General features: G+C 38.1%; 1 protein-coding gene across 1 annotated transcript in view; it reads right to left on the bottom strand.

The window, feature by feature from the left end:
• LOC136260159 (uncharacterized) overlaps positions 1-15,871 on the bottom strand; it is a 66,301-nt gene extending 50,430 nt beyond the window's left edge. The window contains exons 1-5 of the mRNA XM_066053790.1: positions 15,835-15,871; positions 13,020-13,053; positions 5,702-6,061; positions 5,119-5,433; positions 1,464-1,754 (exon numbers count right to left, since the gene is read on the bottom strand). Coding sequence (XP_065909862.1) covers positions 1,464-1,754; positions 5,119-5,433; positions 5,702-6,061; positions 13,020-13,029 — 976 coding nt within the window. The 5' untranslated portion in view covers positions 13,030-13,053; positions 15,835-15,871. The remainder of the gene's footprint in view (positions 1-1,463; positions 1,755-5,118; positions 5,434-5,701; positions 6,062-13,019; positions 13,054-15,834) is intronic.
• Positions 15,872-26,053: the final 10,182 nt, after the last annotated feature.

Genomic DNA, 26,053 nt, shown 5'->3' with positions numbered 1-26,053 from the left:
ATACAATACATGCTACCATTTGTTTTATTTTCATGCAATATGTCTTTGCATGATTTTGACTGAACAAAATTTTACGTACATGGCTATTCTATTTGAGGATCTCAATCTTCTGCAGCACAATAGAGTCACATTATTTGATATTTGATATATATGTTTGTGTTGAAAGCCAATAGATACAGCATGTAAGGCAGTAAATCTACACAATTAGTGCTTGGAAACTTGGTTAGTAGCTATACATATAATAGTTAGACGTCAAGAACCAGGGTTCTACGGGATTTAGAAAACTCGAAGGCCCTGGGCTGTAGCGCCCGAGCGCGCTACTAAGGGCCTGAGGGTTTTCTAAATCCCGTGGTTCTTGACGTCTAACTTATTTAGACTACAACTCATTATTGTACCTTGAGTTGACAGCTGCTTGTAAATGGGAAATGTATGGCTAATTACTAGAAACAAGCCCTCTACACCTCCCTACATGGCGGGACCTCAGCGTGGCTGTTGCTACCGGTTTAAACGCCCATGCGTTGCCAATGTTACAGGCGCGTGCTATGTATCGAAGTACTGGACTCAGCGACTGGACTACAACTCATTGTTGCTGTTGTTGTGCCTCGGCAGCTGCTTGTAAGCAAGTAATGTAGTTTGATTAGTACAAACAAGCCCATTACACCTCCCTCTAATTCAGTACGGCTGTTACTAGCCCTTTAAACGCCCATGCGTTGCCAATGTTACAGGGTTTTACTCTTTTCACCACCTTTCATAACCCTTACGTAATATTAAGCTCAAAAGCATCCAGACTTCCTACTGTAGTTGTTGCTCTCTCTCTCTTCGACTTTAGGGCACGCATCTAGTAGTTGCCGCGAGTAGTCGACTTTAGGGGATGCGTCCAGTAGTTGCCGCGAGTAGTAGACTTTAGGGGAAGCGTCCAATAGTTGCCACGAGTAGTAGACTTTAGGGGAAGAGTCTAGTAGTGTTAGCATTAGGGTTAGAGTTCAGCTTTGGTTTCTTCTTCACCTTTAGGGTTAGGATCTTCTTACTATATACAGCTTATTTCGTTAGTCACATTTATAAGATACAAAAGAAGGGAACTTAGGGAGCTAGCAGCGGTAGCATAATCGGTAGCACACTGGACCATCGCACAGGGAACCTGGGTTCGATCCCCCTTCAATATTGCACTTTTTTTTTCGCCTTTTTGATTCACCGTTTTTTGTCTAAGTTCTGTAGGGTTATGAAATAGGGTGAAAAGAGTGATACCCCAATGCCACAGGCGCGTAATTATCGTGTTTCGTATCGCCTCAGAGCGTGGTCTCCATTGGACATGACCGTGGCTCTACGAGATTTAGAGACCACGTTTTCAGCCAATCAAATTTCAGTATATCAAACTTGTTGTAGTCTAATAAAATTTTATGTAGTTATACAAAATGTGAACATATACGAGAATGAAAAAATGCAAATTGCAGTGTGCAACTTACACTGAATCGTTATCATTACATAATCAGCATCACTGCCAAGATAATTAGAGGCAGAACACTCATACAATCCTGTATCATCTTTGGTGACATTTGTCAAGGTTAATGTTCCTCTTACACTTAACAATTTGTTAGCAATATTTTCACCCACTGATACTCTACTGCTTAAATCTCCATTAACCTTACTCCACACAATGGTTGGTAGGGGATAACCTGTAGCTTCACAAGTAATTGTGAGTGTGTTTCCTTCAGCTGTTACTGTAGTGTTCAGTAGACTAACAATAGATGGTGAAACTAATAAAGATACAAAGACATTTGTTACAATGTCACAGTCACCAGCTTGATATATAATTTTAATCAAAAACAGCCAAGTTGTAAAAAAAGGTGCAGCTCCCAAAAAGCCATGGTGAAAAAAGATGTGAAATCCAAGTTGATGGCCAAGAAATGGTTGTGATGGTAGGTAAATGACAAGAGTTTTAATAACAACAATTCAGTTGAATTTGTATTGCCTCCTCCAAGTTTCACTAGGACTTGGCAACAAATTCACCTCAATTGTCGTTGTCAAAATTTTTGGCATTTACCTACCATCACAGCCATTTCTTGGCCGCCAACTTGGATTTCACATCTTTTTCACCATGGCTTTTTGGGGCTGCACCATTTTTTTACAGCTTGGGTGTTTTTGATCAGATATCACTTCTATTCTTTTTGTATGTGTATTCTCCAAAGCAGGCCATAGGCCAGTTTTGGGGCCTCTCTTTACCTGTATTTTTTCTTTACTACAGGAAGGAGAAACAAGATGAAACGGATTAATTTTAAACATTCATTTTTATAATTGTACAAATATGACCTTTTCTTAGGGACCCACCTATTATGCTCAAAATTTTACCTATCATGCTATGCTGCACTGCTCAAAAATTTTACCCACTATGCTCAAATTATGTTCAAGCTTTATGCCTCATTTACCATGTTTTGCTAATAAATTTGCAGTTATGGGCACATAATAAGTGGCTGAAGCGCATCTTTGCTCTTCAAAATGCATGCAACAGAAAAGATCAATATAATCTAATAGAACAGTCAGCTGCCTGATTGTTCTATTAGAGTTATTGACTGTTCTATTAGAGTATATTGATATTTTCTGTGATATGTATTTTGACCATCAAGGATTTGTAGTATGGTTCAAATATTCTTCCTAATATGCTAGCATTATGCTCAATGCTTTCAGGCACCTATTATGCTCATAATCATACCAGCATAATCGGCAGGTTCCTACCTTTTCTCCATAGGCCACAGTATGTATATATCCAACTTGTTACAAGTTTGGACAGTTAATTAATCGTTGTCACAAAGTACTATGTAACTAGTTATATTATTATAATTACTTTATCTCTACTGGATAACTTGTTTGTAGCTGAATTCTCTACAGGGTAACTTGTTTGTAGTAGAATTCCCTAAAGGTAACTTGTTTGTAGCTGAATGCTCTACTGGGTGAAATTCGTGTAGATAAACTCTCTACAGGGTGATTTGTCTGTAGCCAAATTCTCTACTTGATGACTTGTTCTTAAGTGAAATTTGGTTTGTTTATAGCTGAACTCTTTACTAGGTGTTGTTCAAAGCTGAAAATCTACTGGGTGATTTGTTTGTAGCTGAACTCTCTACTGTGTGACTTGTTTGCAGATGACTCTCTAGAGGGTAATTTTTTTGTAGTTGAACCCCCTACAGGGTGACTTGTTTGTGGCTGAACTCTATACTGGGTGACTTGTTTGTAGCTAAACTCTTTACTGGGTGACCTATTTGTAGTTGAACTATTTACAGGTGATTTGTTTATAGCTGAACTCTTTACAGGTGACTTTTTGTAGCTGACCTCTCTACTGAATGATTTGTTTGTAATTAAACTCTCTGCAGGTAATTTGTTTGTAGCTGAACTCTCTCTAGAGGGAGGTTGTTTGTAGCTGAATCCCCTACAGGGTGACTTATTTGTAGATGAACTCTCCACAGGGTGATTGTTTATAGCTGAACTCTCTACAAGGTGACTTGTTTGTATATAGCTGAACTTTCCACAGGGTGATTTGCTTGTAGTTGAACTCTCTATACAGTGATTTGTTTATAGGTGAACTCTCTACTGGGTGACCTGTTTGCAGCTGAATTCTCCACAGAATTATTTGCTTGTGTGTAAGTGAACTCTCCACTGGGTGACCTGTTAGTAGGTGAAATCTCTACTGGGCGACCTGAACTATCTACATGTGACTTGTTTCTAGCTAAATTCTCTACCAGGTGTCTTCTTTGTAGCTGACTTCTCTACCGAGTGACCAGCTTGTAGCTGAACTCACTACTGGGTGACCTGCTTGCAGGTGAACTCTACAGTTGATTGACTCCTTTCAGGCTGATCTCTCTATAGGGTGGCTTGTTTCTAGCTGATCTTTCTATGAAGTGGCTTTTTGTAGCTGAACTCTGAGTTGCTTGTAGCTGATCTCTCTACAGGGTAGCTTTTTGTAGCTGAATACCCCACAGGGTGATTTGTTTGTAGCTGAGCTCTCTACACGGTGACTTTTTTTGTAGCTGAACTCAATACTGGCTGACTTGTTTGTTTGTAGCTGATCTATCCATGGCTGATCTATCTACATGGAATATGCTGTACTGTGGGCACACAGGAAACCATAGCTTGATGGAGTATAGCATTTAAGGCAGGCAACTCAACAGAAGGGTTACCACCAAAATAGTAGGCATTAACAGCTTGAACTCCAGGAAATTAACAACATTACAGAGCTGAGAATTGATCTTGCTTTACACAAATAATCAGTCATAACTCATGAATTGTTCATCAGATATGCAGCGAAACTAGTTCCAATTGGATGAGGGATCACGGAGTTACAAAGGTGTAAAAACCACATTTTCTTTTTTTTCTTGTCAATATACTCATGGTGTGGCATGCCGGCTTCTTGGACCGCATGACACACTGCTGTGTGTCTTGATCTATGGTTAAGAGATATAATAATATTATAATCAATAGCATGGGCTTCGTAGGTGAAGTGCTCTACTAGAAGTAGAGTAGTGTTTACTGAGTTTTAGTGCTAAGATTCTGACTCTCCAGACTTTAGCCTTCACACAGATCCCCAGTGGCATAGAATGTCTGACTGCTGTATTAGAGTATCTCAAGAGAGAGACGTCTTATTTTGTTAAGAGTTAAGATAATATAAAACATGAGTACAGGGGTCTAGACTCAGGGGTACCATGCACTGGGTGGACAGTACAGGAGCTCTGGCAAGACTCAAACTATTAAATTACAATACAAAAATATAGCATGCAGAAAAGTTCAGTTTAGGCAAACTGATATAATATTATCCCAATCCGTGGAGGCTCTACAATTGAAAATCCTGTATGAGCAGGAGACAGCAATGCAAGCAGCCTGCTCAAACAGGGATCTTACAGTCTTCTTTGTGACTTCACAAACATTGGCCACTTGGGTAATTGTGCCTGACATAAAATGGCCTAAACAACCAATCTTGATGGAAATGAGATTGGTTGTTTAGGCCATTTTATGCCGCTTATAATTATAGTTACACAGTGGATGTGTATAATGTATAGTCCATTACAAAATTACTAACACTTTCAACAGTACAGATTCACACATTGCTATACATACAAAATTAATAAAGCTTACCATCATAACATCTCACCCCTGCATCTGCATCATGTCCACAGTCATGATTTTCAAATCCACCATGATGACATTCAAAAATGTTTGATTCAGTATTAGTACAACCAACATTATCAAGAAGAATAGTACCAGTTCCTTCACCAAACGTTGCTCTACCAAACGCAGTTCCAGAAGAGCTTAAGCCTAACTGTCTACACACTACACTTGCATCATTGTCATCCCATCCATCATCACACACTGTGGTCCAACCATGCTCATAGTATATTTCTACTCTACCTTCTTTAGCACTGTTTCCATCTGCTAGTCTAACAGGAAGTCCTGTATAAAAAACCAATGCATTGCCACTTACAGTAGACTGAAAAAGGTGAAGTCAAGACACATGTACTAAAGACAATGATTGGTGATATAGCTGTGGATTTTATAAATAAATTTCCTATAAACCAGGTGTCTTTAGTGGTGATCCATGTAATACATCTGGGTAAGAATAGAAATAAGCAAACAGGTAGCAACACTTGAAGGCTGTGGCCAATAAATAGCAATATGTACGGTGGTTAGATATATATTATATGCATGCACTAATACTTACTGGGTAAGCTTCCTTGGCATATCACTCCAGAATCATCTTGGTGCACACAATCATTAATAGATCCAATTCCACTATGGCCACAATATATCAATTTATTTTCATTTCCATAACAGTTGACATTATCCAGCCATATTGGAACACTGGAGGAAGCTGATGGGCGATAGCCTTGTACAGCAGTTCCACTGCTACCAAATCCTAATTGTCTACAAACAACTTGAGCATCATCATTATCCCATCCACCATCACACACTGTTCCCCATCCTACATCATCAACAGATAATATATAGACTTCAACTCTTCCATTAGTGTAATTCGATCCTTCCACAAGTCGTAAAGTTCCGTGACTACTTGCCACAATACCTACAGAAAGTTGTATATTTTGTTCGGATATACACAATAGAATATATATGTGAGTCCTAGGCACCAGCTTATTATGCTGGCATAATTTCAAGCATAATAGGTGCCTGAAAGTATCAAGTAGAATAACAATGTCATAGTGTGAATCCTTGTTTGCAAAAATGCATGTCACAGAAATACACTTACAGAACAGTCATGATCTTTAATATGGCTGTCAGGTAGCTATTTGACATGACTGTATTATAACTTTTTACATTTAACTAGTTGCTATTTTATTGTTATCAATAGAAAGCACAAGTATGTTAGCAAAACATGGGAACTGTAGTAACTATCTAATCCAAAACAGCCAAGCTGTAAAAAAAGAGTGCGGCCCTGAGAAAGGCTATGGTGAAAAAAGATGTGAAATCCAAGGTGGCGGCCAAGAAATGGCTGTGATGGTAGGTTAATGGTAAAAATTTTAATAACAACAATTCAAGTGAATTTTGTGCCAAGACCAAGGGGCACAAAATTTACTTGAATTGTTGTTATTAAAATTTTTACCATTACCCTACCATCACAGCCATTTCTTGGCCGCCACCTTGGATTTCACATCTTTTTTCACCATAGCCTTTCTTTGGGCCGCACTCTTTTTTTACAGCTTGGCTGTTTTGGATTAGATTTCACTTCTTTTTGTATTTGTATACCCCAAAGCCGGCCTATGGCCGGCTTTAGGGCTTTTTTAACCTGTCATTTTTTTTCTTTACTACAGGAAGAAGAAAAGATAAAGCAGAGTGATTTCTTTGTAGCTGACCTCTCTGCAAGGTGGTCCTTCTAGCTGATCCCTCTACCGGATGACTTGTTTGTAGTTGAACTCTCCACAGGGTGATTTGTTTGTAGCTGAACTCTCTACAAGGTAACTTCTTCTAGCTGATCTTTCTACAGGGTGATTTGTTTGTAGCTGAATTCTCTACAGGGCGATTTGTTTGCAGCTAAACTGCTGAACTCTCTACAATGTAACTTCTTCTAGCTGAACTCTCTACGGGTGGCTTGTTTCTAGCTGATCTCTCTACAGGGTGACTTGTTTGTAGCTGAACTCTCTACAGGGTGATTTGTTTGTAGCTGAACTCTCTATAAGGTAACTTCTTCTAGCTGATCTTTCTACAGGGTGATTTGTTTGTAGCTGAATTCTCTACAGGGCAATTTGTTTGCAGCTGAACTCTCTACATGGTAGTTTATTTGTAGCTGAACTCTCTACAATGTAACTTCTTCTAGCTGAACTCTCTACAGGATGACTTGCTTCTAGCTGATCTCTCTACAGGGTGACTTGTTTGTAGCTGAACTCTCTACAGGGTGATTTGTTTGTAGCTGAACTCTCTACAATGTAACTTCTTCTAGCTGAACTCTCTACATGGTGACTTGTTTGTAGCTGAACTCTCTACAGGGTGATTTGTTTGTAGCTGAACTCTCTACAAGGTAACTTCTTCTAGCTGACCTTTCTACAGGGTGATTTGTTTGTAGCTGAATCCTCTTCAGGGCGATTTGTTTGCAGCTGAACTCTCTACATGGTAGTTTCTTTGTAGCCGAATTCTCTACAGTGTAACTTCTTCTAGCTGAACTCTCTATGGGTGGCTTGTTTCTAGCTGATCTCTCTACAGGGTGATTTGTTTGTAGCTGAACTCTCTACAAGGTAACTTCTTCTAGCTGATCTTTTTACAGGGTAATTTGTTTGCAGCTGAACTCTCTACATGGTAGTTTCTTTGTAGCTGAACTCTCTACAATGTAACTTCTTCTAGCTGAACTCTCTACATGGTGACTTGTTTGTAGCTGAACTCTCTACAAGGTACCTTCTTCTAGCTGATCTTTCTACAGGGTGATTTGTTTGTAGCTGAATTCTCTACAGGGCGATTTGATTGCAGCTGAACTCTCTACATGGTAGCTTCTTTGTAGCTGAACTCTCTACAATGTAACTTCTTCTAGCTGAACTCTCTATGGGTGGCTTGTTTCTAGCTGATCTCTCTACAGGGTGAATTGTTTCTAGCTGAACTCTCTACAGGGTGATTTGTTTGTAGCTGAACTCTCTACAAGGTAACTTCTTCTAGCTGACCTTTCTACAGGGTGATTTGTTTGTAGCTGAATCTCTACAGGGCGATTTGTTTGCAGCTGAATTCTCTATATGGTAGTTTCTTTGTAGCTGAACTCTCTACAATGTAACTTCTTCTAGCTAAACTCTCTACCGGTGGCTTGTTTCTAGCTGATCTCTCTACAGGGTGACTTGTTTGTAGCTGAACTCTCTACAGGGTGACTTGTTTGTAGCTGAACTCTCTACAGGGTGATTTGTTTGTAGCTGAACTCTCTACAAGGTAACTTCTTCTAGCTGACCTTTCTACAGGGTGATTTGTTTGTAGCTGAATTCTCTACAGTGCGATTTGTTTGCAGCTGAACTCTCTACATGGTAGCTTCTTTGTAGCTGAATTCTCTACAATGTAACTTCTTCTAGCTGAACTCTCTACGGGTGGCTTGTTGCTAGCTGATCTCTCTACAGGGTGACTTGTTTTTAGCTGAACTCTCTACAGGGTGATTTGTTTGTAGCTGAACTCTCTACAAGGTAACTTCTTCTAGCTGACCTTTCTACAGGATGATTTGTTTGTAGCTGAATTCTCTACAAGACGATTTGTTTGCAGCTGAACTCTCTACAGGGCGATTTGTTTGTAGCTGAACTCTCTACAAGGTAACTTCTTCTAGCTGACCTTTCTACAGGATGATTTGTTTGTAGCTGAATTCTCTACAGGGCAATTTATTTGCAGCTGAACTCTCTACATGGTAGTTTCTTTGTAGCTGAACTCTTTACAGCGTAACTTCTTCTAGCTGAACTCTCTACAGGATGACTTGTTTCTAGCTGGTCTCTCTACAGGGTGACTTGTTTCTAGCTGAACTCTCTACAGGGTGATTTGTTTGTAGCTGAACTCTCTACAAGGTAACTTCTTCTAGCTGACCTTTCTACAGGATGATTTGTTTGTAGCTGAATTCTCTACAAGGCGATTTGTTTGCAGCTGAACTCTCTATATGGTAGTTTCTTTGTAGCTGAACTCTCTACAGGGTGATTTGTTTGTAGCTAAACTCTCTACAAGGTAACTTCTTCTAGCTGACCTTTCTACAGGATGATTTGTTTGTAGCTGAATTCTCTACAGGGCGATTTATTTGCAGCTGAACTCTCTACATGGTAGCTTCTTTGTAGCTGAATTCTCTACAATGTAACTTCTTCTAGCTGAACTCTCTATGGGTGGCTTGTTGCTAGCTGATCTCTCTACAGGGTGACTTGTTTGTAGCTGAACTCTCTACAGGGTGATTTGTTTGTAGCTGAACTCTCTACAAGGTAACTTCTTCTAGCTGACCTTTCTACAGGATGATTTGTTTGTAGCTGAATTCTCTACAGGGCGATTTGTTTGCAGCTGAACTCTCTATATGGTAGTTTCTTTGTAGCTGGACTCTCTACAGGGTGATTTGTTTGTAGCTGAACTCTCTACAAGGCAACTTCTTCTAGCTGATCTTTCTACAGGGTGATTTGTTTGTAGTTGAATTCTCTACAGGTGATTTGTTTGCAGCTGAACTCTTTTACATGGTGGTTTCTTTGTAGGTGAACTCTCTACAAAGTGACTTCTTCTAGCTGATCTATCTACAGGATGACTTGTTTCTAACTGAACTCTCTACAGTGTGATCTGTTCATAGCGGAACTTTCTACTGGGTGATTTGTTTGTAGCTAAACTCTTTGCATGATTGTTTCTTTGTAACTGAACTCTCTACAAGGTAACTTCTTCTAGCTGATCTCTCTACAGGATGACTTTTTTCTAACTGAACTCTCTACAGTGTGATCTGTTCATAGCGGAACTTTCTACTGGGTGATTTGTTTGCAGCTAAACTCTTTGCATGATTGTTTCTTTGTAACTGAACTCTCTACAAGGTAACTTCTTCTAGCTGATCTCTCTACAGGATGACTTTTTTCTAACTGAACTCTCTACAGTGTGATCTGTTCATAGCGGAACTTTCTACTGGGTGATTTGTTTGCAGCTAAACTCTTTGCATGATTGTTTCTTTGTAACTGAACTCTCTACAAGGTGACTCCTTCTAGCTGATCTCTCTACAGGATGACTTGTTTCTAACTGAACTCTCTACAGTGTGATCTGTTCATAGCGGAACTTTTTACTGGGTGATTTGTTTGCAGCTAAACTCTTTGCATGATTGTTTCTTTGTAACTGAACTCTCTACAAGGTAACTTCTTCTAGCTGATCTCTCTACAGGGCAATTTTTTTGTAGCTGAATTCTCTACAGGGTGATTTATTTGAGCTGAACTCTCTACATGATGGCTTATTTGTAGCTGAACTCTCTATTAGGTACCTTCTTCTAGCTGATCTGACTACAGGGTGACTTGTTTGTAGCTGAATTCCCTACAGAATAACTTGCAATGTAATATAACTGAGTAAATTATAAATGCAGCTGAATGCTTTATTAGGGTGACTGTTCTATTAGAGTATCTCGATCTCGCATTTGCTGCACGTAGTTGCCTTTCGAATCATAATTCAGTGATTTGTAATCCGATTCTTCTGTACTACTGCAAGGACTTTCTATGATGATTATTCCAGCTACATACTGATTTTCAGCTCGTTGCTCTAAGCGGTTTGCCTGGTAGATACAAAAACTAATAGTTTTTTTATTCATAAAAATCGATCGCGTAATTTTGACACAGGTTGGGTTTCGTGTCATATCTCCATGGTCTTTATCCCGATTCCTTTCAAACCACAAAAAGGCACTCCTACGATGGTTGCTCCATCTACATATCAATTTTCAACTGATTCCTCCAAGGCGTGTACCCTGTAGGCGTGACAGACCTTCGACCTTATTTTACGCAAATAATCGATCATAACTCCGTGAATGTTCATCAGATTCCTACCAAAGTTGGTACGGAGATCCGCCTTAATGAGCCCTTTAAGTGTGCCAAATGTCAGCCCAATCCGAGCTCGTATTCGTGTTTTATGGCGAATTTTGCGAAGTGTGCGAAATGAATAAGATAAAGAAGAAAAAAACGAAGAAATTAAAACGAAATTTTGTTCGCTCGTATCTCGGAAATGGCTGGAGCGACTTTCTTCAAATTTGGTATGTAGACTACCCTAACTGGGCGGCACGCCTCCAGCAAATTTGGTTCCAATCGGATAAGGGATCACAGAGCTACATAGGTGTGAAAATTGCGTTTTCTTTCTTCCTGTTAATATACTCACGGTGTGGCGCGCCGGCTTCTTGGGCCGCACGACACACTATCGTGTGTCTTGATTTTGAACATAATTATGAGCATAATAGGAAGATGTTTTGAGCACTGCAGCATAGCATAATAGGTAAATTTAACGGCTGATGCCTATTTATGACCAGATTGTACAAACCTGATCCAAATTACACACACGTAAGGTAAAACTACATTACCATACTATTGGTTTTAACCTTGAACTACTCAAGGCTGCATGGTTTAAAGAGATATCTTTCTGGATGTTGTGGCAAGCTTTAATGGCGGTTTCTGGCTTTTTGATGGACCTGGCTTGACAAGAATCAGTGGTGTACTGATGAATAGCTGGCCAAACATTTTCTGCATTGATTTTGCTGCATATTAGCTGCTAAGAAGCCAGCACAAAGCCCTATATTCTCGTGTCTGGACTTCAGTCGTGGTCTGCCTCCATTTTGAATTGAAATTCACCCTACCATCCTCCATGCACTAGTTTGTGGGAACTCTACAAGTACTGGAGGTGGTCTCAAAGGTAATAAATTGCTGCATCACTTGTGTAAATTTCATATCCTTGGCAAGTTATAATGGCTTAAATTCTTCAACTTGAACTCTAATGTGTGATTTGGATCATTTTTCAAAAACCCAGTCGTATTTGGAGAACACATTAATCACATTGCTATACATCTGCCAATTATACATGGTACATGGTAAAATAGAGCTTCAATAATTACAGTAGCAAAAGGTCATGAACACAATACAGTTACTAAGAATATTGTATGCTGTTAAGAATGCATGCATCATGCCAATTTAATGGTGCAATGCTCATACATAACCTGCTGTACATATTTTAATTGTTTGTAGCAGTCATGATCAACATCACAACAGCTAATTAATGCAAGATGTAAATAAGGGGATGATAAGATAGTTGTGAAACCAAAGGTGATTATGATATAGCTACTGTATTACATTAATACAGCCATTTCTTAGCTACTCCTTCAACTTTAAAACCCAGATGGCCACACACTTTTCACAGCTAAGCATTATTGTACAAATTTATTATTTTGATTGGCTGCTCCATTAGGCTATCTTAATCCTGTGTTTATTGCACATGTTTGGTTTTGACATTCTGACTCCATGGCTTCTCAGCTATGTTCTGTAAAGAATTCAGCTACATTACAAGTCACCCAGTAGGAAGTTCAGTTATGTAACACGTCACTTTGTAGAGGGTTCAGCTACATTGCAAGACACCCTGTAGCTGTAGAGAGTTCAGCTACACTGAAGTTTCCCTGTAGAGAGTTTAGCTACACTACAAGTCACCATACGTGTAGACCATTCAATTATGTAACAAATCATCCTTTTGCTACATGATAACATTACACAATTACAAACAATTAAAAAGTCTTTCTATTAGTAAAAAAAAATACGAGTAAAAGGAAGCCCAAAGCCAGGCATAGACTGGCTTTGGGGCTTTGGGGCTTACAATTACAAAAAGAAATGTGTCTATGTCAACACAACCAAACTGTGAAAAAAGGGTATGGTTGCCCAAAATTCCAGGGAAAAAGGTTGTGAGATCAAAAATGGCAGCCAAGAAATGGTTGCAATGATAATCATTTTGATGACATCCACACCTTTTTTCATGGCTTGGCCCTTTTGGTACAGATCAACTATACACCTCATAAAGTATGACTAGTTGTGTTTATGTAAATGCATTCTCACCTGTTATCATAACATTTGCTAGTAGAACTGTGATCTATAATTATAATAAGTAAAAACAAATCAGCATTATTTAAAAAATCTCTACAAAATTGAGTTAGATCATTATGTGTTTGCATACAATAGAAACCATTCAGTTGTACACAAATAAATAAAAAGTGAAATAGTAGCACAGTTATACAACTACAGATAGTAGGAATAAGCATGCCGAGTATAATAAGTGCAAAGAAGAAATCAGTATGTAATTCTCTATATTGGATACTGTAGCTATATGCATAAAATATAGACTCTATGGCAGTAAGTACACTTGTTTGTTGCAATGTATATAGAACGTTTGCACATTCCCATGTATTCTAGGAACCAACTATAGTTTATCTATAATTATCACTTGGTTGTTGATAATTTTACAGCCTGACCACAAATGCAAACAATCGTGGACACTTTTACATATGTCACTGTTGTTGTAAGCTAACCACAGGACAATAGGGTTCCTAAACTGCATACTTGCTCTATTAGCTAGCTCTATTTGAGTATCTTAATTATTTTCAAGGAATAAGAGGTGAAACGTAAAGGGCTGCAAGTCGAGGGCTTAATGGATGGGTGCAATTGCATGCTGAAATATAGTGGTAACTAGCTATTTAGGGTTATTTGCTATGATGCATTGTCAACACAACAATAATACTGAACTAGTTAGACTGCAAGTTTAAAAAATGGCTTTGATTAAAACCCACCTAGATCTACCATGATCATCATAATTTTTCGGTAATTCTGTCGCATTTGCACACTTTCTCTTTCATCAAAATTAATTGCTGGTTTTTAATAAATTCCAAAGTATAGCGTGATTACAGATTACATACGATTTGGCAGTGTTGGGCAAGTTACTTTTATAAAATAACTAGTTACATTTATAAAGTAACTAGTTACATATTACATATTACTTGCAAATGAACTATTTAGTTACAGTTACATATTACCCATACAACAAAGTAACTATAACAATATTACATATTATATTACTTTGTGTCCACATCCTTAAGCTGTCACATGTGAAACTACCACCTCATCATGTGACATGATTGCGTTGTTGGACAATGTGCAAATCTTGGTTATAAGTAAGAAGCTGGTGAATAAGTTTCATTCAGTAGGCTTCGTTACTTCGTTGTGACAAGGCGTTACTCAGCAGATAACTAACAAGACTAGTAACTTCATTACTTGTAGTAATAATATTACGTAATATTAGACTCGTTACAGTAACTATATTACTTAGGTAACACGTTACATTTGTAAGTAAAGTAACTTGAGTTATTTTATAGTGTATTTCGTTATATTACTTAGTTACCACAAAAGTAATAATATTACGTAGTGCATTTCCCAACACTTCGATTTGGTAATTTTCTGTTTTTCATCAGAAAATTCCAAATGTACAGTGCAGGCGGGCGGGTCATTACCATTATCCATTATCCCTATAATACTTGCCACATGCAATATAGCTAGCTATAGGCTTATTTTCATACCTCAACTCTGTATATAACTGACAGTTAGCTAACTTGGATAACTCCACATACAATGTGGTATCAAAAAATCTTTAATAATAGGAAAATACATGTGGCAGTGAAACTACATGCGGGCACTGATGAAAAACAGAAAATCATTAAACAGTGGCCATATATCCAATTTTAGTAGACCTATATAGGCTTATGGCTATAACACATGCTGAATCTCTCTTCAACCATTAGGCTACAGCTAATGCTTTGCAGGATATTACCAGATATATGCTCAACTTCATACTGATGATGATTCAGTAGAACACAGTAGAGCTATAGCTGTTTACTACTTCACAGATGTTAGAGAGCAGTTTTAAAAGTTATATAATATAGAATCATGCAAACACTACAACTAGAAGAAAGTAAATAGTTGCTGGCTGTTAAATAATGCTAATTATGACTATGACACAATCAAAATAACAATGCTAGATCTCTAGCTACCAAGTAGCTATCTTCCATCAAGAATTAGCTAAATTTATAGTTAATCTTGTTCATCCTGAGATATCTTAAGCGGTCTTTTATCAGAACTGTTCAAATGCTATAGCTACACATATACCGGCGTAGCTATAGCTAACTACAGAGCTGTAGCCAGACTTTTATCTGGGTAGGTTCTTTAAACAAAAAGGTGGACCTTTGTGTAGTGTAGCTTGGGAGACTGGGGGCATGCCACTAAGAAAAATTTTGATAAAAAGACTGAAAAGGCTGAATTAGGGTGATATTTGAAACACTAAAATTTTAGGTTAGACTTTAATATTGGACTTCAATACTAAAATAGTGAACTTTTTTACTGAAATAGTATACCTTTTCCGGCAGTCAGATTGTGGACCTTTTCACTCAAATTGTGGACCCTTTTTAATGAAATTGTGGACCTTTTTTTCAAGAGGGCCCCCCCGCCTACGAGCCTGCTACCAGTATTTCTGTTTCTCAAATGAATTTCTGGCTAAAGGTTGTATAACAAAGAGTGATTCACAAACTATATGGTCTGTTTATTAATGGCTGCAATATTTCAATTTTCCTTCTTATCGGCCACACTGGTTAATCTTCTTCCTTGGTCCCAGCTGTTTGCCGTCACATACTGAACTATGAACGATTCATGATTTCTGAGGAGCGAGTGCGGGGTCGTCATATCTGACCGATTGTGTCATAACCTTATTAAACTTCTCTCGTTTGTACATCTCTAGCTAATGATGGTTCTAGCTAATGATGGTTCTATCCATCAATACACACAGCATAGCTATTTAACTTAACTACTGCTATTAAATTTAATGACTTACCCACGGTGCTGATCCCAAGAAATCAGTTCTCTTGAGAAGCGACATACTCCACAATCTTGAAAATAGTCACTCATTGCATTATGGTCTTCTTATATACGTACCGAGGAATAGCCGCTATTATCACGTGCACGTCATAGCTAATTGTGGGGGCTCGTGTGGTTTTATTTATTATTATTATTGAGAGAAAATCATCATCAAGATGTTCAAAACACACATACAGTTACAACAGGGGCGATGAGGCAGGCCAAAGATTGAGGGGGCCAGGCCAACTGTAAGTCGAAGACCAAAAAAAAAAAAAACGAAAGGTCACAGCCTGCTGACAATAGCTATATTATTACTACACATACGTACTAAGTAGCTTGCTACACTGCTTCTCTGAATACTGTGACTGCTCTATTAGAGTATCCAGATCCTGACTGTTCTATTAGAGTATCTCGATCTTTTCTTGTCACATAAAAGTGGGGGGGCCAAGGCCCCCCTGCCCCCCCCCCCCGTCTCCACCGCCTAGCACCATTCCAACCAATCTTTCCTCCACCCTTAGCAGGCCTGACTTGGTATTGGTTTCTAATGTTTGTTTAAATTAACTATCCCCACTAATACCCAGCAACATCTTTTGGCTGCTAGAGCTCAAAAGGAATTAAGATCACTATAGTTGTTTACAATATGACCTTTAGCATTCTGGCTTATCTGTTGAGCTTATTTCCATTGAGATTGGTTGACGTTGTTTAAGCCATTTTATGCCGGGTACAGTTGCCCAAAAAGCTAATGCCTGTCAGGTTACAAAGAAACCCCAATTTTCTGCATGCTACAGCTAATTAAATAGTGTTAGTCTTACCAGGGCTTCTGTACTGACCACCCTGTGGATATCAATGCATGGTAACCCTGAGTCTACTTATACGTTGTATAAAAAAAATAATACATCTCTCATCACAGATGTCTCTATTTTAAGCCAACTCCTATAGGTAAATTTATACTATTATATTAGCTAACCAGTGACAATTTCTCTCATTGTTGGATGACGGCTTAATGATCCTGACCTTAATTGTAATGCACAGAATGTCAACTACTTTTAATTCTGCTTACTTAGTGTGCCACTTGCCTGCTCTTTTAGTACCTTTTCTAAATTCTTTATACTTTTCAGTTTTACACATGCCATGATGGTAATGTCATCACCACCCTACCAGCTATACCTAACTACACAAGATCATCCTTACAGAGAAATTAGCTTATCGAAATGTATGCATACACTCTAGCTACTTAAACTGTTTAACAATAGAAGAATATGACATAATTGTACATAACATAATATGGTTTGAGTACCTAGCTAAAACTGCTACAGTTAAGTCTTTGCAGTTATTAGACATTTTTGTGATTATTATATATCATCCAGGCAGTACAAACAGCTACAATAGCATGTATTTACAGTGGAACCTCTTTATAATGGATATTTTGGACCAAGATCTAGAATTTTTGCTCTATTTTTGCTGCAGTAGAGGTTGTTCTCATTCAGAGGCAAAATGTACTGAATCAGACCTATTAGGACAAAAGTGTTTTTGTCATTATTTCTGTATTAATAGTTTTCTATATAATAATCCTGTATAATATCACAAACTCTTGTATTATTGTTCATTATGTCCTTAACTCAGGAGTATGTTAAAAGCGGTCTCACTGTAGAATAATTCCAATTGCTACTGTTCGTAGATTTGCTATACAGCTGCTATGTGCCTTTGCCCATGTTAGACTGTTAGCTATAATTATGTGAAAACTCAAGTATACTTTTAATTTATCACATAGCTGTTTTTGTCTGTTTAGCTTGGATATGATTGCTCACTTCAAAAAGCATAACTCCCTACATCAGATTCTATACAACTTCAAAACAGACTTTAATCACCTACCTCTGTGGGATACATATGCAATACTATACAGAGACTTTCATGTTAAAGGTGTAATCCTTATCACTTACATAGTGTAATTCAAGTACAAATTACTTGACCATTGATTAGTTCTGTAAATTGTGTATCACTGTTCCTGTATTCTATTATTGACTGCATGAGTCATTAATTATAACTAATCATGCTTTCACCACATAAACAATAGCTTCAAGTTTACAAGATAACCTAATCCCTCCCCAAACCGGTAGCTAAATTATTTGGAAAATCATGTGATCATCTCCTTTTCATTTACTCTCTTGCAAAAACAGCTAAGCTGTAAAAAAAAAGGTGCAACCTCAAAAGTCAGGGTGAAAAAGTTCTGAAATCAAAGGTGGCAGCAAAGAAATGGATCTTATTTCAAACCCAGGCTTTAATCCTATTTTTACAACTTAACATGAATGGATTTCACTTCTTTTTGTATTTTGGATGTGTACTTTTATCAAAATTTTCAGGCATGTGCACAATCATGATTATAGAAGACAGAAGTTATAATAGTATTGAACAATTATAAGTAAAGTTAAGAATTTTTCATCTGAGTAGGGATCATATAAACAAAAAAGCAATGAAACAAGGGAGGTCATCTACACCTACAGCTATACCAGTACACACTACCGAATTTCCACTTCTTACATACAGCCTGATGGCTGTAAAGTAGGCTTAATATGTAGCTAGTATATGTATCTTCCAAAACAGCCAAGCTGTGAAAAAGGGTACAGCTTCCCAAAAATTCCACCTTGGCTTATAACTACAATATTTCTAATAGATTTCATCCCTTTCAGTTCACTATTTCTTTAAAAATACATCAGTAATATCAGTAGAGCACAAATCAAATAGAGCTAGAGATGTTTAGTTTCAACTATGTGAAAATCTCGATCAGGTTAGGGCTAGAGGCAAATTTTTTAACCACATGGACAATGGTACATAAGACCATGATGCATACATTGTAGCTGCTGCAGTTGGTTGCCTTTGGCATAGACTCATTTTCTATTAATGTTTCACATTAGCATTGTTTTAAATGGGGAAAGTCATGTTGGCAATATGTTAAGAGTGGTAAGTCTAGGACCTCTTCTTTTCCTTATTAATGTCAGTGGCGTAGCTACTATTGAGGCAACCAAGGCAGCTGCCTCGGTAAAAATTCTCAACAAAAGAATGAGCAGACCTGAGTTTAGGCACTCCTGATTTTCCACTCAAACGTTTATACTATAGACAACGTTACTGTAATTCAAGTAGCTGAAAAGTGGTCCAGCATTGTGTCACCGTAGGCGTAGGCTCTGGCCCTGCTTAGTACTACAGCCACAGATTCTATAAATTGTGAAAGATCGAGATGCTCTAATAGAGCAGTCATCGCAATATACTCTAATAGAGCATTCAGCACAGATTAGCGACCGTTCTCATTACATTGCTTGGTCTGAATCACTTACATTTATTGAATTACTTTTCAAAAATTCCAATGAGTCAACTGCATAGTATTGCATTCAGCTAATTGATCATGCAAATCAGTTACAATAAAAAATAGCCTCCACATGTCAATTCAAAGCATAATCTTCCTTGAAGGAGCATGCTCCCAGAGTCCCTAGCTTGACATGCTTAGCACATGCAGTTGGGAATCACATGAAAGAGATAATCTCTGACTTAAACATCACATCAGATCAATAACAAGTATAGTGTGCATGACTATAAACCTTTCTTGCAGTCCACGGATGGCCTGACCACTCAAATTAGTAATTCAGTTTTTGTGCCAGTTGAATGCAATTAAACTAGTTTAATAATTGAAACATGGTATACTGTAGCATTAACTAAGCTGGAGCATTACTTATGACATATAGAAAAATGCTCAGAGTCTTCTGAAACAGTTTCTTCCATCCAACCAGAGAGTCAACTTGCAAATGTTGTACCACCCCGGCATACTTGAAAGTATTTGTGAATAATTTGAGTCAGAAACAGGCCCTTTCAATTAGGTCAATGTATTAACTTTGCCTTGGTAAGAATTTATTCCTGGCTACACCACTGAATGTTAGTATGATATGCCAGGATCTATCTTAAGTCATATGTTTTTATTTGCAGTTTATACAAACTATTTCTACATTGGCATGCAGACCATGTATATACAACTTCAAACTGATTTAGATAATCTAGCCAAATGGTGTGATGTGTGGCAAGTTCTGGCAACTGAATTTCAATGTTACTAAATGTAAAGTGATTCACTTTGGTCGAGCCACACATAGCTTTGGAGGCTACTATCTTAATGCAGACTCAGTTGATTGTCATAAGAACTATTTTATGCAAACTTAAAGTTCCACCAACAAAAACTTGAGGGTACGTGCAACATAACATAATATCATTTTTAAGAGACCAGATCAACTGACATCATAGACTTATCATCTCTTTTGTAAGGTATACACACGTGGTGACTTAGTACTTTTTTTTCAAGCTGTTAAATAGTTACTTTGATCCAGATCACTCCAACTTTTTCACTCTTTCTCAAACCAATGGTCACGCATATTAAGCCCCTGTCTACCATTCATGTTGGGTCAACTACTTTGGTATAGAGTAACTAATGACTAGAACAGTCTTACGAGTGATATTGTGGAAAATTCTTCATTCAATAATCAGTTATAGATAATCACTTTTATGACTTTAAATTTATAGTTAATTTTTTGTTTATTGTATCTAATTTATGTATGTATGTAATTGAATTAATGTACAGACTTTTTAGACCAAATCACATCATGATATCATTATAATCTGTGTTACTGTACCAATGTAAGGCTGATTAATTGTTTCTCATCCCCGTCCGCATCCCTTTTTACCCCTAACACCTCTAATTTCATTATTGTTGTTATCAAACACGGGCACACATATTTCATGCTAAGAAGGTTGGCTATCATTTTATAGCACATGCAGCAAATTTCACTTGCACTTCAGAAACAGTGGTAAAACGTAAGTACCAGTTCTTAAAAGGCTTTAGCTAATGCTTTATAGTAACAGACAACTTGATTTGGAGTTTAATAATGAATAATGGAGAGAGAAAATGAAAAATGACCTCCTGCCCACATCCACATGGAAACTTAAATTTTCTTGAGAAACAAGTAATCGAGTTTGCCTAACCCAAATGTAGTTTTCTGCCAGCATTACTGCCCACTCGGTGTTAACTTATTTAAGCAACATAATTATTAATTTTAGCTATATTATCATTTTAGTGTGATTATTATTGTGCTATATACTCCATATGGAGGTTTCTGTACAGTAAAAAATACAATACACTCAATATACCCCGAAACTTTGGTGGGGAAAAAAATTGACGAATTTGGCGATTTGCTACAAATTCTCCAAACTTTTAATTTATTTAATTTATTATTTGCTTTACAGCATACATACAACAAGATACGTACAGTATAAACATTAGTAGTCCTTAAAATCTAGTGTATACAAAGGTCCACTGGCATCCAGTGCCAGTGGCCAGGAGTAAGTAGTTATTAAGATTAGTTATATTATATAAAACTCATTTAAAGCAAGGTTTACAGGTGATCAAAGTTGGGAGGTTTGGGGGACTTATTACAATTACTCCAGGGACAAACAAAAGAAAAGGTGCGTGCATTTTAATGTGCTAATTGCTCGTAGCACCTCGGATAAGCATCTTTATAGTTAAATACTGAGCTTGAATTTGCCAATATTTCACCAGTTGCAATTTAGCTTGCTATTAGTCAAAGTTTCCCCCTGCCAAAGTTTCCCCTATACGTTAGCTAATAAATAGCTAAGTGAAGAAGACATACCATAGTTTACCTGATCGCACTGTTTAATGCTAATTCATTAACTTCATTCAAGAATCTCTTAGATAAACATTGGACTGATTAATAATGATTGATTCAGTCGTATGCATGTAATTGAGCTGATTCACAGGCTGTGCCTTTTTCCTGAAATTAATACATACTAATACCCACCGCTTTAATACCACCCCAACACTTGTTGTGCAAAGATCAGTTGTCGCACAGATCAAGACACACGATAGTGTGTCGTGCGGCCCAAGAAGCCGGCGCGCCACACCGTGAGTATATTAACAGGAAGAAAGAAAACGCAATTTTCACACCTATGTAGCTCTGTGATTCCTTATCCGATTGGAACCAAATTTGCTAGAGACGTGCCGCCCAGTTAGGGGAGTCTACATACCAAATTTGAAGAAAATCGCTCCAGCCATTTCCGAGATACGAGCGAACAAAATTTCGTTTTAATTTCTTCGTTTTTTTCTTCTTCATCTTCTTCATTTCGCACACTTCGCAAAATTCGCCATAAAACACGAATGCGTGCTCGGATTGGGCTGAAATTTGGCACATTTAAAGGGCTCATTAAGGCGGATCTCCGTACCAACTTTGGTAGGAATCCGATGAACATTCACGGAGTTATGACCGATTATTTGCGTAAAATAAGGTCGAAGGTCTGTCACGCCTACAGGGTAAACGCCTTGGAAGAATCAGTTGAAAATTGATATGTGGATGGAGCAACCATCGTAGGAGTGCCTTTTTGTGGTTTGAAAGGAATCGGGATAAAGATCATGGAGATATGATACAAAACCCAACCTGTGTCAAAATTACGCGATCGATTTTTATGAATAAAAAAACTATTAGTTTTCGTGTCTACCAGGCAAACCGCTTAGAGCAACGAGCTGAAAATCAGTATGTAGCTGGAATAATCATCATAGAAAGTTCTTGTAGTAGTACAGAAGAATCGGATTACAAATCACTGAGTTATGATTCGAAAGGCAACTACGTGCAGCAAATGCGAGATCGAGATACTCTAATAGAACAGTCACCCTAATAAAGCATTCAGCTGCATGTATAATTTACTCAGTTATATTACATTGCAAGTTATTCTGTAGGGAATTCAGCTACAAACAAGTCACCCTGTAGTCAGATCAGCTAGAAGAAGGTACCTAATAGAGAGTTCAGCTACAAAGAAGCCATCATGTAGAGAGTTCAGCTCAAATAATTATAAATCACCCTGTAGAGAATTCAGCTACAAACAAATTGCCCTGTAGAGAGATCAGCTAGAAGAAGTTACCTTGTAGAGAGTTCAGTTACAAAGAAACAATCATGCAAAGAGTTTAGCTACAAACAAATCACCCAGTAGAAAGTTATGCTATGAACAGATCACACTGTAGAGAGTTCAGTTAGAAACAAGCCATCCTGTAGATAGATCAGCTAGAAGAAGTCACTTTGTAGAGAGTTCAGCTACAAAGAAACCACCATGTAAGAGAGTTCAGCTGCAAACAGATCACCTGTAGAGAGTTCAGCTAGGAACAAGTCACCCTGTACAGAGATCAGCTAGAAACAAGTCATCCTGTAGAGAGTTCAGCTAGAAGAAGTTACATTGTAGAGAGTTCGGTTACAAAGAAACTACCATGTAGAGAGTTCAGCTGCAAACAAATCACCCTGTAGAGGGTTCAGCTACAAACAAGTCACCCTGTAGAGAGTTCAGCTAGAAGAAGTTACATTGTAGAGAGATCAGCTAGAAACAAGTCACCCTGTAGAGAGTTTAGCTAGAAGAAGTTACATTGTAGAGAGTTCAGCTACAAAGAAACTACCATGTACAGAGTTCAGCAGCAAACAAATTTCCCTGTAGAGAATTCAGCTACAGACAAATCACCTTGTAGAAAGATCAGCTAGAAGAAGCTACCTTGTAGACAGTTCAGCTACAAACAAATCACCCTGTAGAGAGTTCAGCTAGAAACAAGTCACCCTGTAGAGAGATCAGCTAGAAGAAGTTACATTGTAGAGAGTTCAGCTACAAAGAAACTACCATGTACACAGTTCAACTGCAAACAAATTGCCCTGTAGAGAATTCAGCTACATACAAATCACCCTGTAGAAAGATCAGCTAGAAGAAGTTAACTTGTAGAGAGTTCAGCTACAAACAGATCACCCTGTAGAGAGTTCAGCTAGAAACAAGTCACCCTATAGAGAGTTCAGCTAGAAGAAGTTACATTGTAGGGAGTTCAGCTACAAAGAAACTACCATGTAGAGAGTTCAGCAGCAAACAAATTGCCCTGTAGAGAATTCAGCTACAGACAAATCACCTTGTAGAAAGATCAGCTAGAAGAAGTTACCTTGTAGAGAGTTTAGCAACAAACAAATCACCCTGTAGAGGGTTCAGCTACAAACAAGTCACCCTGTAGAGAGTTCAGCTACATTGTAGAGAGTTCAGCTACAAAGAAACTACCATGTAGAGAGTTCAGCTGCAAATAAATTTCCCTGTAGAGACAAACAAGTCACCCTGTAGAAAGATCAGCTAGAAGAAGTTACCTTGTAGAGAGTTCAGCTACAAACAAATCACCCTGTAGAGAGTTCAGCTAGAAACAAGTCACCCTGTAGAGAGATCAGCTAGAAACAAGCCACCGGTAGAGAGTTCAGCTAGAAGAAGTTACATTGTAGAGAGTTCAGCTACAAAGAAACTACCATGTAGAGAGTTCAGCAGCAAACAAATTGCCATGTAGAGAATTCAGCTACAGACAAATCACCTTGTAGAAAGATCAGCTAGAAGAAGTTACCTTGTAGACAGTTCAGCTACAAACAAATCACCCTGTAGAGGGTTCAGCTACAAACAAGTCACCCTGTAGAGAGTTCAGCTAGAAGAAGTTACATTGTAGAGAGATCAGCTAGAAACAAGTCACCCTGTAGAGAGTTCAGCTAGAAGAAGTTACATTATAGAGAGTTCAGCTACAAAGAAACTACCATGTACAGAGTTCAACTGCAAACAAATTGCCCTGTAGACAATTCAGCTACAAACAAATCACCCTGTAGAAAGTTTAGCTAGAAGAAGTTACCTTGTAGAGAGTTCAGCTACAAACAAATCACCCTGTAGAGAGTTCAGCTAGAAACAAGTCACCCTGTAGAGAGTTCAGCTAGAAGAAGTTACATTGTAGAGAGTTCAGCTACAAAGCAACTACCATGTAGAGAGTTCAGCAGCAAACAAATTTCCCTGTAGACAATTCAGCTACAGACAAATCACCTTGTAGAAAGATCAGCTAGAAGAAGTTACCTTGTAGAGAGTTTAGCAACAAACAAATCACCCTGTAGAGGGTTCAGCTACAAACAAGTCACCCGTAGAGAGTTCAGCTAGAAGAAGTTACATTGTAGAGAGTTCAGCTACAAAGAAACTACCATGTAGAGAGTTCAGCTGCAAACAAATTTCCCTGTAGAGACAAACAAATCACCCTGTAGAAAGATCAGCTAGAAGAAGTTACCTTGTAGACAGTTCAGCTACAAACAAATCACCCTGTAGAGGGTTCAGCTAGAAACAAGTTACCCTGTAGAGAGTTCAGCTAGAAGAAGTTACATTGTAGAGAGTTCAGCTACAAAGAAACTACCATGTAGAGGCTGCAAACAAATTGCCCTGTAGAGACAAACAAATCACCCTGTAGAAAGATCAGCTAGAATACGTTACCTTGTAGAGAGTTCAGCTACAAACAAATCACCCTGTAGAGAGTTCAGCTACAAGCAAGTCATCTGGTAGAGAGATCAGCTAGAAGGATCACCTTGCAGAGAGGTCAGCTACAAAGAAATCATCCTGCTTCATCTTTTCTTCTTCCTGTAGTAAAGAAAAAATGACAGGTTAAAAAGCCCTAAAGCCAGCCATAGGCCGGCTTTGGGGTATACAAATACAAAAAGAAGTGAAATCTAATCCAAAACAGCCAAGCTGTAAAAAAAGAGTGCGGCCCTGAGAAAGGCTATGGTGAAAAAAGATGTGAAATCCAAGGTGGCGGCCAAGAAATGGCTGTGATGGTAGGTTAATGGTAAAAATTTTAATAACAACAATTCAGGTGAATTTGGTGCCGCTTGGTCTTGGCACAAAATTCACTTGAATTGTCGTTATTAAAATTTTTACCATTAACCTACCATCACAGCCATTTCTTGGCCGCCACCTTGGATTTCACATCTTTTTTCACCATAGCCTTTCTCAGGGCCGCACTCTTTTTTTACAGCTTGGCTGTTTTGGATTAGATCATCTTAGCTAGTCTATATCGGACATCTTTTTAAAAAAGCCGTTGCTATTGCCACTGGTGAACCAAAAAAAAAAAATTGCCAAAAAAGGTACTGCAAAACGAAAAAATTTTTTGGGTTAAAGCAGATCTCCAACCCCAGACCCTCCGCACTTGAGTCATGGGGCCTACCACTGAGCCACTGCTGCCAGCTATACCGCCTTCTTTTGTTTTCTACATTATAAATGCAACTATAGTAGCAAACCACAAGGGTGTACTATATTATTAATGAAGAAGGAACCAAAGCTGAACCCGA

The sequence above is a fragment of the Dysidea avara genome, chromosome 7, assembly GCF_963678975.1.
Source record: "Dysidea avara chromosome 7, odDysAvar1.4, whole genome shotgun sequence".
Classification (NCBI taxonomy): domain Eukaryota; kingdom Metazoa; phylum Porifera; class Demospongiae; order Dictyoceratida; family Dysideidae; genus Dysidea; species Dysidea avara.
This window is presented reverse-complemented; position numbering and strand designations above follow the sequence as displayed.